Here is a 13964-nt window from a genome sequence, read left to right as displayed (position 1 = left end):
TTATTATTATTATTATTATTATTATTATTATTATTATTATTATTATTATTATTATTATTATTATTATTATTATTATTATTATTATTATTATTATTATTATTATTATTATTATTATTATTATTATTATTATTATTATTATTATTATTATTATTACTATTATTATTATTAGTATTATTATTATTATTAGTATTATTATTATTATTATTATTATTAGTGATAATAATAATGTTAGAAAACAATTTGAAAATAAAACTAAGTTTATTCGTCGCTAACTATCAGCTGATATTGCGAATATTTTACATGAACATAGTGATAAGCACATTAGCAGATAAGCTAAGAAAAAAAGATGATTTGAAAAGATTAAATATATAATTTGTTTTTGGATTACAACGACTGCTGCTAGTACCAAAGTATACTTAATTTTATTTTAAGATAGTACTTATCCTCTCGTTACTATAACCTGATCCTTAGCTATAACACTTATCTGTTATAGCTTTGTCCTTGGCTATTAATTATATAAAGTTAAAGGCAAGTTTGTCCTTACATTCTGTTTAGCAAACAAAAAAACATTAATTTCTTTTCATCACAAGCAAAGAAAAAAAGAAGTTATCTAACATAAAGGTAAAAAAAAAGCTTTGGGCGAAATATTTTCAGTGAATAAAAGAAAATTTCATAAAATTTCAAAAAAAAAGAAAAAAACTGTTGTATGAAACAGTAACGACAATATATAAAAAGCTATGATGATGATGATGATATTACATTGCTAACTTGCATATTTTAGAGAAAGGAAAGTTAAAAGGTGATCTCTGATCTGATCTTATTTTTGGCAAAATTTCAAATTTACATATTTCAAATTTGCAAAAGAAAATGGAAGAAGGAAGAATCATTTGTGTTTGATAATTTTGTCATTAATAACAAAACAGTTATTTGAAGTGTGTGGGATAATGCTATATAATTAAAATAGATGAAAGTTTAAGAAGTGGACGACTTCGAATGTGTCAACATTTGTAGACTTCTTTCTGGTAGTTCCGTATTTCCAATCAAATCTTCCAATTTAGCAATTCTTCGTAATGCTTTTTTTAAGGATTTCTTCAATGCATCATTCTGTTCCTCACAAGTGATTATTCGCCTTTCCAAGATAGCAACAATGATAAAGTATAGATCAACAGTATTCAGCTCACCCAATGATACCGCTTTCATCGGTTTCGTCTTCTCCGGATTATCGATGTTATTTATGAGACGTTGTAATTGTGAATTACCATTGCGTGATATCTGTAAAATAGAATAATAATTTGTAAGTTTGAATGAATCTCTGGAAGGATCATTCCATTCCCTTTACACAATTACTGAATTTGATAACTAATAGAAGTTTAATTTGGATTATAAAGATTAAAAGGAAAAAGAAAATATCAAGAAAAAAACAAATTAATTTTTTGGATCACTTCCATTCGTTCTATTTACCCAAATATTCAAATGGAAGTGAAGAGATGAATGGAGAAGTTACGCATTTCAATCTCTCAAATCTAAATTCAAATTCGAAAAAACAGGGATTTTTTTCAAAGTTATTGAGAATCTAAATTAGTTACGTTTAATAATTTTATATTCGTTGTTATTACTGCTAAATTAGTGCAAATTTTGATGGTTGCTCTATTAGCCGTCAATTTAATTCCACCAATAAGTAATCGAAAAATTAATTAACTAGGCAATAGACTGAATTAATTAAGGCAATTAACAAACCTGGGATGATGAGCTCTCCAACATAGTTTTGATATTTTGCATGTAGTCAATTTCGGATGCGGAAGAAGTGGATGAAGTGAATGAACTATGCGGTACTAATATCGAATCAGGCATATCGTTTTCGTTGTGCAAATTTCTTCCGAAAAGTTTTCAAAAAATTTTTCCAAAATAAGTAAATGAATAAGCAATGCTAAAAGCAAATTAATACAGACAGAGGGAAATGGAAAGGGAGAGAGAGAGAGAGAGAGAGAGAGAGAGAAAAGCTATACGCTCAAATATTATCAAATCAATGCTCAGATATTTTATTTGTGATAATGAAAGAGAATGAAATGAAAAATTGAAATAATTTATAAAGTGAGGAAAGAATTGAAAGAAAATGCCTAGACAAACGATTAGTTTGAAATGCAAGAAATACACTGAACGAAATACACTCACTGAATTATCATTGCTTAAATACTAAACTGATAAAATGAACTAATGAAAGAGTTGGACTGAACAGCTGGAAAGAGAGTGAAAAGAAGAAGAAGAAGAAGGTAAGAATGTGATTTGTTATCACATTATTGCTTAACTAACACAACAGAGAGAACGATCACCATCCAAAGATACAGTATTACTGTATATTATCTTCTACCTTGATTACTATTTTATTTGATTAATGTTAGCAAATGTGCATAGCTAACTAGACCGAAATGACTGTGTATGTGATAAGTTAGATTGAAATGATGTATTTGTGATTGGCTATAAGATGGATTGAAATGACTTTAAATAATAGTATAAAACGAAAAAAAAATTAACGTCAACTAATGAAAAGATTGTTTGAAGTTTCCAGAACAAATGTTGACAAATTTAAAAGAATTAAATATTTGAAAGACAAAAATTGATAAAGTTAAAACAGAATAGAATATGCATTCTGCTTAGATTTTCATGCAAAAATGTTTAATTTACGAATCAATTCGCATAAAATACTTTTAGTTTTGCAGTAAACATAAAAATGTCAAAGCAAAGAACCTGAAAATAAGCAAAGATGGGAGAGAAAAGGAGAGAGGGAGAGAAAGAGGTAGAGAGAGATGATAATGCTATCAACACGTGACAAAGACTTTCGATGAGTTTACATTGAACTACAAACAATATTATCAATGTTTTCCAGTTCAAATTACACATAAATTAATGAAATTTTTTAAAAAAGAGAAGGAAGAAATCAAAGATAATTAAATTTAAAACAAAAAATAAGAAATAAAAATAAAAAAAGCGGAAAAACACTGATGATATTATCCATTGATGATATTTATTTTGTTGCAATGATTAAAAGAAAATGACAATGATAGGTTCATTTTCAATCAATTTTTGGTTTACAAAATAAATTAATTTTTGCACGTTAAAAAGTTTTAACAAAGTATTTCAAAAATAAAAAAAAGGAGAAATAAGAAGAAAGAATATATTAAAAGCTATTTTCAAATATAATAAAAATCGTTCCTTTTGCTTTCATTTCAAGTTTGATTGTTTTATATTCATAACGAGAGAAAAATAAATAAAGAAATAAATGAAAGTAAACAGCTAATCAAATCGTTTGCAGATAAATTACATTTACAAATTATTAATTAAAGAGATGGTGATACAGTAAGGCTTATCACGTATTTTCCACTTTTCTTACGTATAGAATACCTGCAAACAGGAAGCAGAAACAGCAAAATGAGATCGAAATTAACATTACAACCATCAATATTCTGAAAAAATTCAAATAAATTTGAAACTTCTTAAATAATTGGCATAACTATTCATTAGGAAAAAGCATGGGACGAAATGATATAATTAATTACATAATCGAAATTCGAATTTCGATATGTCATGAGAAAACTTACATAAACCATAATTCGAATCTTATACAGCATTCGAAATATCCTTGATCACAACATATATATGAGAAGAAGAAATTATCAGGTGGACATCTGGAATAGAAATAGAATATTTGAAATTCACACATACACACACAACTATATATATATATATATACACATATAATTCTACCTTATGTTTTAAAAGACAAAAAAAGGCATAATTACACCAGAATATTTTTTTTAAATATCATTGTTAAAGATATTCAGTTGAAGAGTACAGGTAAGAAAGGTTAAAGATGCAAATGACTAAAAAGTATTACTTACATTTGAGCCAAAGTACCATAGCCCAATCCATAAAGTAAGCTATGAAATTCGTTACCTGCATAACCATCAGGACATACCATTGATGTAACATTTTTAACAAATAATAGTTTAATCAGTAATAGTATCGTTGTAGAAAAGTGCCGAAAACATTGCATCCGGAAAACAATTCATTTGTCATTCATAATAGGTTAATCATTAACTTAACGGATGTTATCTGCCGTTAGAGTTAGTTGGAAACAGCTTCTCCATTTATCAATCAACACTTCTCTATTTCTAATAGAATTAAATTTACATTGCTTTTTCTTTAGAAAAGCTAAAAGGAAGTCAAACAATTAAAACGAAAATTACAAGTAAGTTTCAAATTTCAATTTATTCTTCAAGCTTCTTGATTTTAAAAATGCAATGATAATTTCCGACAACGCAAATTCCGTATTGTCAGCTGACAAAAACATCGGGTGATATTCCAAAGAGTACCGCCAAATCTCTCCCAATTTACCCGAAATATCTACCCTTATCCTAAAACTGTCTACTGATCAACCAAAATGGCTGATACAGCCTGAAACATAATAGATAGTGAAATTTCCATCTATTATTGTTGGCATGATGTAAAGTAAAATGTCGTGCTTTGTTAAGTAGTTAAATGAACATTACCTTCATTCAAATTCAAAGGTAAACAAATTTCTTCTATGAAAACATATAGGTGACAGAACAACATCTATTGATGGTAAACAATTTCTGAGAATGAATTCAATGGATCTCTCAACGAAATGCTAACAGCACTGACAACTTATCGTCTTGAACTCATCATTGAGTTGCCCCATTTCCGGTCTGGAAAATAACTTACTTGACCAATAACTAGTCTGGAATTGTTGCTTAAAATTGTTATCCAACCCAAAATTATTATTCGTCGAAAAACAAAGAGAGCAGGATATTATTGTTACAGTAGGAAATGAAAGCAGAAAAATTGGAATATGTTCCTGGTTTTCGCAGACGTTTTTTTTCTGTCCCTGGTTTTCGTAGACGCAATCTGCATAAAAGTTTGATTGTCCTAGCTATTAAGAGAGAAGTCTGTCATGAATGGAAAATCCTCAAGGAAGAACAGACAGACCAAACTTTAGGACATTTGATCATAACCACATCACAGGATTTCTCCAAACTTTTAATTTCAGCACTGTTTATCTGAAGCTTCGAGATTCTTTTTTCGGAGATCCTCCTTTTATCCCACACATACGAATTTATTGTCCCATTTTTAATATAATAAAAGTGTAGCGAACAAATGAAGAGTAATTTCGATCATAACGTCTTAAAATATAAAAAGCATAATTTTATATGGCATTAAAATCAGATTACAATAACAATACGAACAAATAAGAAAAGCTGCAAGTAGACAGAGAAATGTGCATAATGAAAGAATAAAGAACACAACCTGAGACGTACAGCTTTATCTCTGACACAACCCAAGTATGTTGTCACTGCAAATCGCATTTACAACGAAAACCCGAAGAATGCACAATAATCTAGCAAGAGAGTACGAAAAGGTGAAGTCATTCACGAAACTTGTAAAACAGAGAAGTGAAATTCGAAAAAGAGGAATTTATTTATCTATGGCACAAAAGTATTTCATAAAGCTTAATTTTCCATTTCACCACTTTGGAGAGACAAAACTTCCTTTCTTTCAACAGATAAACGAAGATTTCAGTTGTAACCAAATGTAAAAATGACTTTAGGAAAGAACACTTGGAATTTCAAATATATTCAGTGGACACACATGGAATTTCAATATATTTAGTTTACTATGAAATAATGCATCTGTCGTGACTTGAATTTGCTGGAACTCGCTGTCCTTGCAATTGCTGTCTAGAACTTTTCAAAAGTTAAAAATGACTGCAAATTACCACTTTGAATCTCTTGTCCAACAATATATTAAAAAAAAGACTTTCGCCAAGATTTCATCACATTATTTGAAATATCAAATAAAGTTAGTCCCAGTATTTACTTCAAGTTGGGATTTAATAACTTACTGATATTCCATTCTTTGCATTTCTTCTGCAACAGCCCTGTCGCGTTCTTCTAGAGTCATATATTCATCGGAATTATTTAGCAGTTCCTGCAGCGCCCGTGTTAGTGCTTCGTCTTCCGACTGAAAGTACGATGCAAATGGCAAAAAAAAAAAACCTCTAAAAAACGAGAGTCTAATTTTTTTCACTTCATATATTATGTCAGAAAGAAAAAGAAAAACAATAAATTAAATAATATAAATAAACTTTAAAATAATATAAATAAACAGAAAAATAAACATACCATTGAGTTAACCGGTAACGGAGGGTTGTCATGTGATTCTTTTGTGACTGATTCATTCCGGTAACTTTTTTTATTGCGATGCAGTGCGGCTAATCTATAATCAGTATGAAGTAATATTCAGTCCTTATTGAACTCATCAAAGAGGAATCAGCATCAAATGAACAAACTGTTACAAAACTGTCACAAACTGATTGTAAAACATGCGCTGCATTTGAGAGTGGTCTTTCGTTTCTCACTTCCATACAATCATGATCGGTTGGAAATCGATGCTTTAGACAAAAATTTCGCCCGCACTGATTACATTTAATAGAAACAAGCTAAAACGTGACTTAAGTTAATTTTATTCAATGGTCGACTGTCAGCATTGCTTGGAAGTACCGTGTAAACCTTTGAAGATACGATTTGAAGTCATTTGAGCTTTCTATTTATTTTTAGTTGCTAATGATTTGTTGATTAATACTGGAATAACAACTGGCTAGCCGGGTAATATAGAGTAAAATAACCAATTACAGAAACAAAGAAAATAAACGAAAATAACATGTGTCTCGATCCAGTAATTTTCTTTTGTTGAACACAAGACAAACCATTATGTGTTCACTCCTCATATAAGAGTTTTCTCACTTGAGAACAAGATACTGTAGACAATCTTTCTGGAAAAAGAAAACTTAAGGAATACCTCTCTTTTCTTGCAATTTCGTTGTGAACAGTGATATGTATAAATTTTCCCTTTTAATGCAATCGCAGGATTTGATTTACAATTCGAGTCGATGTGATCGCTTACTCGTTTGTCTGGACGTTCTCCTCGTGCTACTGGAATTGGTTTGCTACACAATGGGCATACTGGCACTTGCATATCCTGAAAACTGGTCATTAATTTCAGAAATCGGTCATTAATTTCCAAAAATTCCTTTCCCATGCATGCGATTGAACATAATGGATTCCGAAAAACTAATTAAAGCTTTTATGAAATCAAATTCTAGTAACGACAAAGATGAAATGATACCCTTTTATATAAAGAATGACAGCAATGTGCATCATACGAGTAGTGCGAACCACAAAAATCTTTCTTACACGCATCACATCGAACGGGAAGAAAATCTGAAAATTATAAGCATCCAAAATAAGTAATCGATGATAGCTTTTGTATAAAAATGAAGACCAAAACAACACAAATATAAACCGCATTTTACTAATTCAGATTACAATTTTATAAAAAACAAAACTCGTTCACATAGCATATCGGGGACAAAAAACCACAGCAGTATTTGGTGTTGAACGTATCATTACAAACGTATAAAATGACCCAGTAAAAGTAATTAATACTATTTTACATCATACTAAATTATTCGCATACATATTACCAGATAAAGCTGACAGCCAGTACAATATCGTAAGTGTAATACTAGACTGAGACACTTCCCCTTCAAACTGCTATTGAATTTGGTGTCAGTTCATTAAGCAGTACTCTATTCACTGAATTTTTCTACGCAAACCACAGCGGTAAAAATAAAAGACATAAAGCAAAAAAAAGTGTAACTCAGAGTCTGATACACCTATCAAGTGTGATCTGACAGTTACTTACGTCACTTTTCTACCAGTAATGTCAAATGAAGGAAGAGCTATTATTTTGTTGATTTCAAATGCGACACTTAAAATTTATGGATAATAATGAGGAAATTACCCAGCAAATTACAGCCATCAAAGTTGCAATGACGACCAAAACCAGGAAATTCTGCCATTTGACAATCTTTTTGTCTGAAAAAGAATACTTCATCTAAACAACAGCATGTTATCTCAGAATGATTCCACGTAATTACGTGATTAATTACAATACGCTTATTACTCAGGGTAATTGAAAGTTCTTTCAGACTTTAACAAAATAAAAGTAGAAGTAACAGTGATGCACGTCATAGTGTAGCATATAGAATTACTCAGAATCCTTCTAGAAAGTCCTCCAAAAAAAAAAAAAACAAATCAAAAATATAAGACACCTATCCAGTGGCAAAGGATAAATCATTACTTGGAATAAGGAAATATTTGCATGCCGTATGCTCGAATTTTGTGAGGGTATGTGGAGAACATGACCTAAGCGGTGAGGAGGAAAGGTTGTCAACTGCATTATAATCTTTTTCTGTGAGGTGAGTTCAGAGGACGAAGGTCAGAAGTCAAGGTGAGATGTTTGGGACAGGAGTTCGTAGATGTTGGGCGACTAAGGACTGAATTGGAAAGTTAATGTCGTCATCAAATTTTCACTGAAATTTTGTCCAAATCCGCAAGCATCCCTCTACATGCAAAATTTATATATGCATGCAAACTTATATTCATATATGTCGAAATCAAAAATAAATTCATCCATGACCTCTTATGACAAGCGATCCTGCAATGATGTACAAATTTCAGAGTTAACAAAAAGATGTAAATTTCATGATTTCAAATAAGTTTTATTTATCGACAGCGATCATTTATTTATGATTGTTGTTGGATTTTCAACGGTGTCGCTCGGTTAGACGATGTCAAAGGATCCAGCAGTGCGGATCGAAGGTCAGCAAGATATTGTTTGTGTTGCATCTCATTTATTGTGCTGATTCGCTGTCTTTGCTTGTACAACTTGACCTTTTTTGAGATCTCAAAATATCTCAACACCGACACTCGGTGTTAATAATTCCTGCCCTTGCCATATCCTACATCATTCATTATTTCTCCGAATAGACATTATTAACAAATGATCATATGAAAGGTGAATTTTATCAGTGTAAAAGAGGATAGAACTGGGGTCAATTCTGGCTATTGCATAGTTTCGATAAAACTTCCTTTTCCATACAGAATGAAATTTTCAGTTACAGAAAGGCGGGATAAGAGAAGAAATTATAGAATTGGAACTAGCTCCAAGACTGATACAGATATGGAATATTTTCCAGAAAATGATAATTCAAATTCCAAATCGGAATATTTTGAAATCATTTCACCCACTGCTGTCACCAAACAGCCTTATCCACAAATGAACTTTTTCAAGAATGCTAAAATTTCAGTCAATGATCAAACTACTACTAGCATTAGAAATGGTACGATTTTTTTTCCATATTTCGGTATATTTTACTTATGCTTAGACTACTTGAGTTCACAAGAGTAACGCATTTAGACAAGGAGAAACGAAGGAATGTTATTAGTAAATTCACAGCTAATCATTTATCAGTAAGTGAACAGAAGACCTCGTTAGCACTTCAATCACTCAAGCAGTTTTATATTCGACAGGTTATCATTTTCATTGTTACCTTTTAAATCTTTAAAGAATTATTTGAAAAAAATTCACTTTTTTGAAATTACTCAGTTGAAAATTCCTCATTGCACTCAAATACTTTAAAAAGGATGCAATTTTTAGAGAACGGAAAAAAGGAAAAGAAAAACAACGGTACTTTATAGCAGACAAAACTTAAATTATCAAATTTAATTGAAGAATGAATTAGAAATTGTCATTTTGCTACATTATTTTTTGTAGCACTCTAATGCAATCGATACATTTCTCGGTTTCCTTCGGGAGAATCGATATGTTATCGAAGATATAAAAGGGAAATTGGTAGTGTTTTTACCTCATCCAACAATTTCTGCTTTTTTTGTTCATAGAAATGCTAAAGTTGCACAATTTTTCATATTTAATATGAGATTTACCATTTTAGGAGGGCGATTAATGTGGAACATTGCGGAATTAACGTGTAAGACATTTCAGGCCAGGTCTTAAAATACTCATAGTCCGAAACATTTATTTTCTAAATACTATAAATAACATTTTTCGTATTTCATTGGCACTGTAGTACCAATTATTACCCTAAAAGTGGATTTTTTATATTCTTTCCCTCTTATTACTGATACGCACTTTTTTTTTGGCGGAGGAGGGGGCGGGGTGAGGGAGAGAGGAGAAGAGATAGTGTTATGTTTTTATTTCATTTCAGTTTTATGTTCCGAGCTGAAGCATTTCTCATTTATTCATAATAGTAATGCTTAAGCTAAAAATGTCAAAGAAGTTACTGAATGATCGAATGAATTTCAGGTTTACCATGTGTTTGAAACATCAAATAATATATGTCAATGTAATTGTAGAACAGCGAAATACTCTCACTTACATTTCACTACTTCCACAGGACAAGTAAGGCTTAAGTTCTCATTTATCCAAAAATATTCACATTTATTAAAATATCCTTTAAGTATTATTAAAGTGATTCAATCTACTTCAAGAAAACGAGTCCATGGTTTAATCTGGAATAGAGTGTTTATTCTAACTTTTGTATCATTCTAATTTAAATACATGTCGATTTAATTGTTACTTCTCAAGAATCTCTTATTTTTATGTGAAAATCCTAGGAAATGTACTTGATCCCGTCTTCTTTACGTAAGTTAATATTTCCTTAGTGCCATATCACAATCAATAATTCAGGAAATGATAAAGATGAAAAAGTTGCTAACGTGTTCAAGTTTTTTTGGCGGTCGATGTGGTGCCTATCCTGTTTGTTGCATATTTTCGACCAATAAATCTCATCAGATAATAATTGAATCACCTCCAGGATTTGTCATCGGTCTCTTTACTTAATGTTGAATGAAATTTTATGTATATATAATTTATTATAATATTATCACTTATTATAATATATATTATATTCATTGTTATATTAGTATATTATTATATAATAATAGTCATTAATAATTATCGCGTACGTTAAAATTTAGAAAATAAAGCATACAGGATGATTTTGAATTGATAACATTTTTTAACAAAGGTACAGTTCATCTATCATTTAGCAACGCTGATTATTGTCTCATTGCTTGTTAAACAAAATCTCAAATTACTGTACTTCTTGTTTTATTATGGTTTACGTGCAATAATTACGGTTATTGGATAAGTTAAAGGTGCAGTTGTCCAGCAAATTAGTCTCATCAGACCATATTATCAAGTTGAGGACGCAAAAGGGAAACCAAGATATTTCATTATTGGTTCGACTAGTAATCTGAGCTACATTGCTTGTTATTGCTGTAATATACAGTATGAAGTACATTTTTCCATTCTTTCGTTGTTAGAAATATAAGTGATTATTGACAACTGATATGATACGGTAATCTCCGGAATGGCTTCATAAGAAAAAAAAATGTTGATATTGTAGAATCCGAAAAGTGATGATAAATCGAAGAATTTAATTTGACTTACAGTTTTATTGTAAGTTAAAAGCTAAATTTAAGAAGACAAACAGGAAATACTGTTTTAAAATCATACCGTAATCTCTAAGATTACTATGCTAACATTAGGTGATATCAGCAGATAAGAATGTTCTTATTGGTATTATCACAAAAGAATGGGCAGAAACGAGTGATAAGATTGCAACTATTGACAATTTCAATATCACATGTTAGCAGATCTCCTCATTTCTTCTTCGTTTATTTGAATTTTTTGATAAATGGCTTCAAAACAATCATGTTATGGAAGATTTCAGCATATCTTTCATTTCAAAATTATGGCTAAAAAAAAATCACATTTTAGTTCCACGAAATATCACCCCAACAGATAAAATGCTTCTCCTCGGAGCACTTTTTCTTGTTGCAAATTTTAAGTGTAAGTTTTGTACTTCTATTTTTATTTCATCAAAATAAGTAAATTGTTTCTTTTTAATTGTTACTAATCATACTCTGTCATTAAAGCAATGATTTCATGTTATTTCGATTTTTCTGCTGAAAATTAAATGTTTTTTCACATGATGAAAATAATTAATGAAATAAATATAAACAAAGAGACCAAGAGGAATGAAAAATATAAAAGTAGTAAATAAATAAATGGGCAAGTAGCGATAATCATCGAACAAATAACATCTAAAAAGTGTAAATAATCTTCGACCCATCAATCTGCTCATTTATTATCACAATTACTGTAGTATATTATTTCAGGATATAGGTCATCTGAACTATCCCATTATGCAGTAAATTATTTTGTGAACAATCTGAAAAATTCATCTTACACTCTTCCCTTCGTCATTCTGCTTTGTCACGTTCAGTTTTTTTCTAATTGCTAATTAAAATATAATGAGAATGAGAAAACTGAGTGCTCTAAAGATATATATGAATTGTATATAATTTACAGTTGTAATTTTTGTTGAATAAATTCATCAATTGCTTATTCACATTTTGGGAATATTTCATCAGTTTTTTTTCCATTCATTTTTAAACAAATTCTTGTGATAATAAAAATTTCTGCTACATTTGTACTTCTTCCTTCGCCTCCTCGATTTTTCATGGTATTTTCGCATTATCTTTTCAATCTTTCATTATCAGTACATGTATCCATGCAATAACGGCAATTTTATATTAGCCTAACAAAAAAGAAAATTTCTTTATATCACGATTCAGATGATGGATCTTCTTCATAACCCATTTCTAAACAAATACTTTCCGTACGATAATGACGTGATTCCTTCGAAATGCTGCCCAGTTTACTATTCATTCGATCATTTCTTGCACTGTAAAACGAAAGGTTAAATTTTGAGCGAAAATACAATGTTCACAGTATCATTGGGATTATTCTGATCAAACCTGGTTTGACTGATAATCTCTTCCTTATTGTTATCAACGATGTTGTCTTCATCACTATCAACAACTAACTCCAAATCTTCATCATCCTCTTCCGTACTTTGAATAACACGAGATTTAACCGTGGATGGTGCCATTCTGTAAAGAGTATGTATGCGATAATGTATCTTACTCTTATCATTTGCTGAGTATTGAAGAAAATACTAAGATATGCTGAAACCAACTTACTCATACAACAGGTAATTTGGCTTCAAAGTAGAAAAGTGGGACAGATATATTCACAATAAGCAGGTTATATAATTTATTGAAATCAAGTTGCTAGACGACATTTAATAAGGAATCGAGCCATGTCGCGAATATCACTCTTATTAAGACTAAAGTGACACTCTCAATATCAACTATCGTTAGTATATTAAAGAAAAGCACTAAATGAGAAATTACTCTGATGGTTTCATATCAGCAGTTAAAGAATAAACATCGATCAGAGCATTAAGATTCCTTTGCAAACCGCGCGAAATAAACGGATATCCAGCTGATGCATTCCTCACAAAACGTGGCTTAATTACAACTCCGCTCGTTTTTGCATTTTTGCATGGTAATACCTAACAATATATATCTTTTTTATCGCTTCAAAATTCAAATCTTAATTAATTAGATAACTAAATGTAGAAGGAAACAAGTGATAAGGGAGATGAATGATTGATAAAGTAAACATACCTTCCTAAGTCTGCTTGCAAATTTCACCGCAGGCATTGGAACGGGTAGACCCCTAAAAATTTCGATATGAATGAAATTTAATTAAAAATACAAATCATATCTTCCTCCTCAAAATAACGATAATATTGAGTTGCAAAAGGAACCACAAGTAAATACCAACATTCTCATTTCTACACTTTTTCCCTTTCTTTTTGAATTAAAAACATTTTCAGGTTTTTAAAATTAGATGATTTATTACCGAATAACTCCTGCTGATCATATCACTAATTAATAAGAAGGAATGGAAGAGGGGATTGATAAGAGAGAATAAAAAGGTAGAGAAGGATTGTTAAGAATGAACAAAACATTTGTAATACCTGTTATTATTTGAATTACATATATCTATGGCAATTATATAAATTTATGGTGTGCTATGATATATACAGTATTAATAGGATTAAAATATTTGAAAATAATTTTTCTTTCTTCCGAAAATTTTCATCAAAC

General features: G+C 30.2%; 5 protein-coding genes across 5 annotated transcripts; 1 reads left to right on the top strand and 4 right to left on the bottom strand.

Annotated features, from left to right (window-relative positions):
- Positions 1-891: 891 nt before the first annotated feature.
- LOAG_07659 (hypothetical protein) lies at positions 892-1883 on the bottom strand. Its single transcript, XM_003143192.2, has 2 exons — positions 1738-1883; positions 892-1272 (listed from the first exon to the last, which is right to left on the bottom strand). The coding sequence occupies exons 1-2, from the start codon at positions 1849-1851 to the stop codon at positions 973-975; spliced, it is 414 nt and encodes a 137-aa protein (XP_003143240.1). The 5' UTR covers positions 1852-1883; the 3' UTR covers positions 892-972.
- Positions 1884-3335: 1452 nt separating this feature from the next.
- On the bottom strand, positions 3336-4051 carry LOAG_07658 (hypothetical protein; the record flags this gene model as incomplete). Its single annotated transcript, XM_003143191.1, has 3 exons — positions 3336-3399; positions 3597-3683; positions 3897-4051. The coding sequence occupies 3 exons, from the start codon at positions 4049-4051 to the stop codon at positions 3336-3338; spliced, it is 306 nt and encodes a 101-aa protein (XP_003143239.1).
- Positions 4052-5084: 1033 nt separating this feature from the next.
- Positions 5085-7958, bottom strand: LOAG_07657 (zinc finger protein). Its single transcript, XM_020447499.1, has 7 exons — positions 7879-7958; positions 7201-7295; positions 6874-7053; positions 6402-6514; positions 6198-6291; positions 5918-6036; positions 5085-5753 (listed from the first exon to the last, which is right to left on the bottom strand). Exons 1-7 carry the CDS (start codon positions 7934-7936, stop codon positions 5690-5692), a joined length of 723 nt encoding a protein of 240 aa, XP_020302278.1. The 5' UTR covers positions 7937-7958; the 3' UTR covers positions 5085-5689.
- Positions 7959-8707: 749 nt separating this feature from the next.
- LOAG_07656 (hypothetical protein) lies at positions 8708-10779 on the top strand (the record flags this gene model as incomplete). The annotated part of the gene is made up of 6 exons (XM_003143189.1): positions 8708-8738; positions 9035-9259; positions 9337-9449; positions 9694-9828; positions 10243-10338; positions 10627-10779. The coding sequence occupies 6 exons, from the start codon at positions 8708-8710 to the stop codon at positions 10777-10779; spliced, it is 753 nt and encodes a 250-aa protein (XP_003143237.1).
- A 1736-nt stretch (positions 10780-12515) lies between these two features.
- LOAG_18675 (hypothetical protein) lies at positions 12516-13539 on the bottom strand. Its single transcript, XM_020451339.1, has 4 exons — positions 13479-13539; positions 13203-13363; positions 12765-12899; positions 12516-12691 (listed from the first exon to the last, which is right to left on the bottom strand). The coding sequence occupies exons 1-4, from the start codon at positions 13512-13514 to the stop codon at positions 12571-12573; spliced, it is 453 nt and encodes a 150-aa protein (XP_020304882.1). The 5' UTR covers positions 13515-13539; the 3' UTR covers positions 12516-12570.
- Between the last annotated feature and the right edge of the window lie 425 nt (positions 13540-13964).

This window comes from Loa loa (assembly GCF_000183805.2).
Source record: "Loa loa unplaced genomic scaffold supercont3.439, whole genome shotgun sequence".
Taxonomy (NCBI): Eukaryota; Metazoa; Nematoda; class Chromadorea; order Rhabditida; family Onchocercidae; genus Loa; species Loa loa.
The sequence above is the reverse complement of the archived record's forward strand: the minus strand, read 5'-3'. Positions and strand labels throughout refer to the sequence as shown.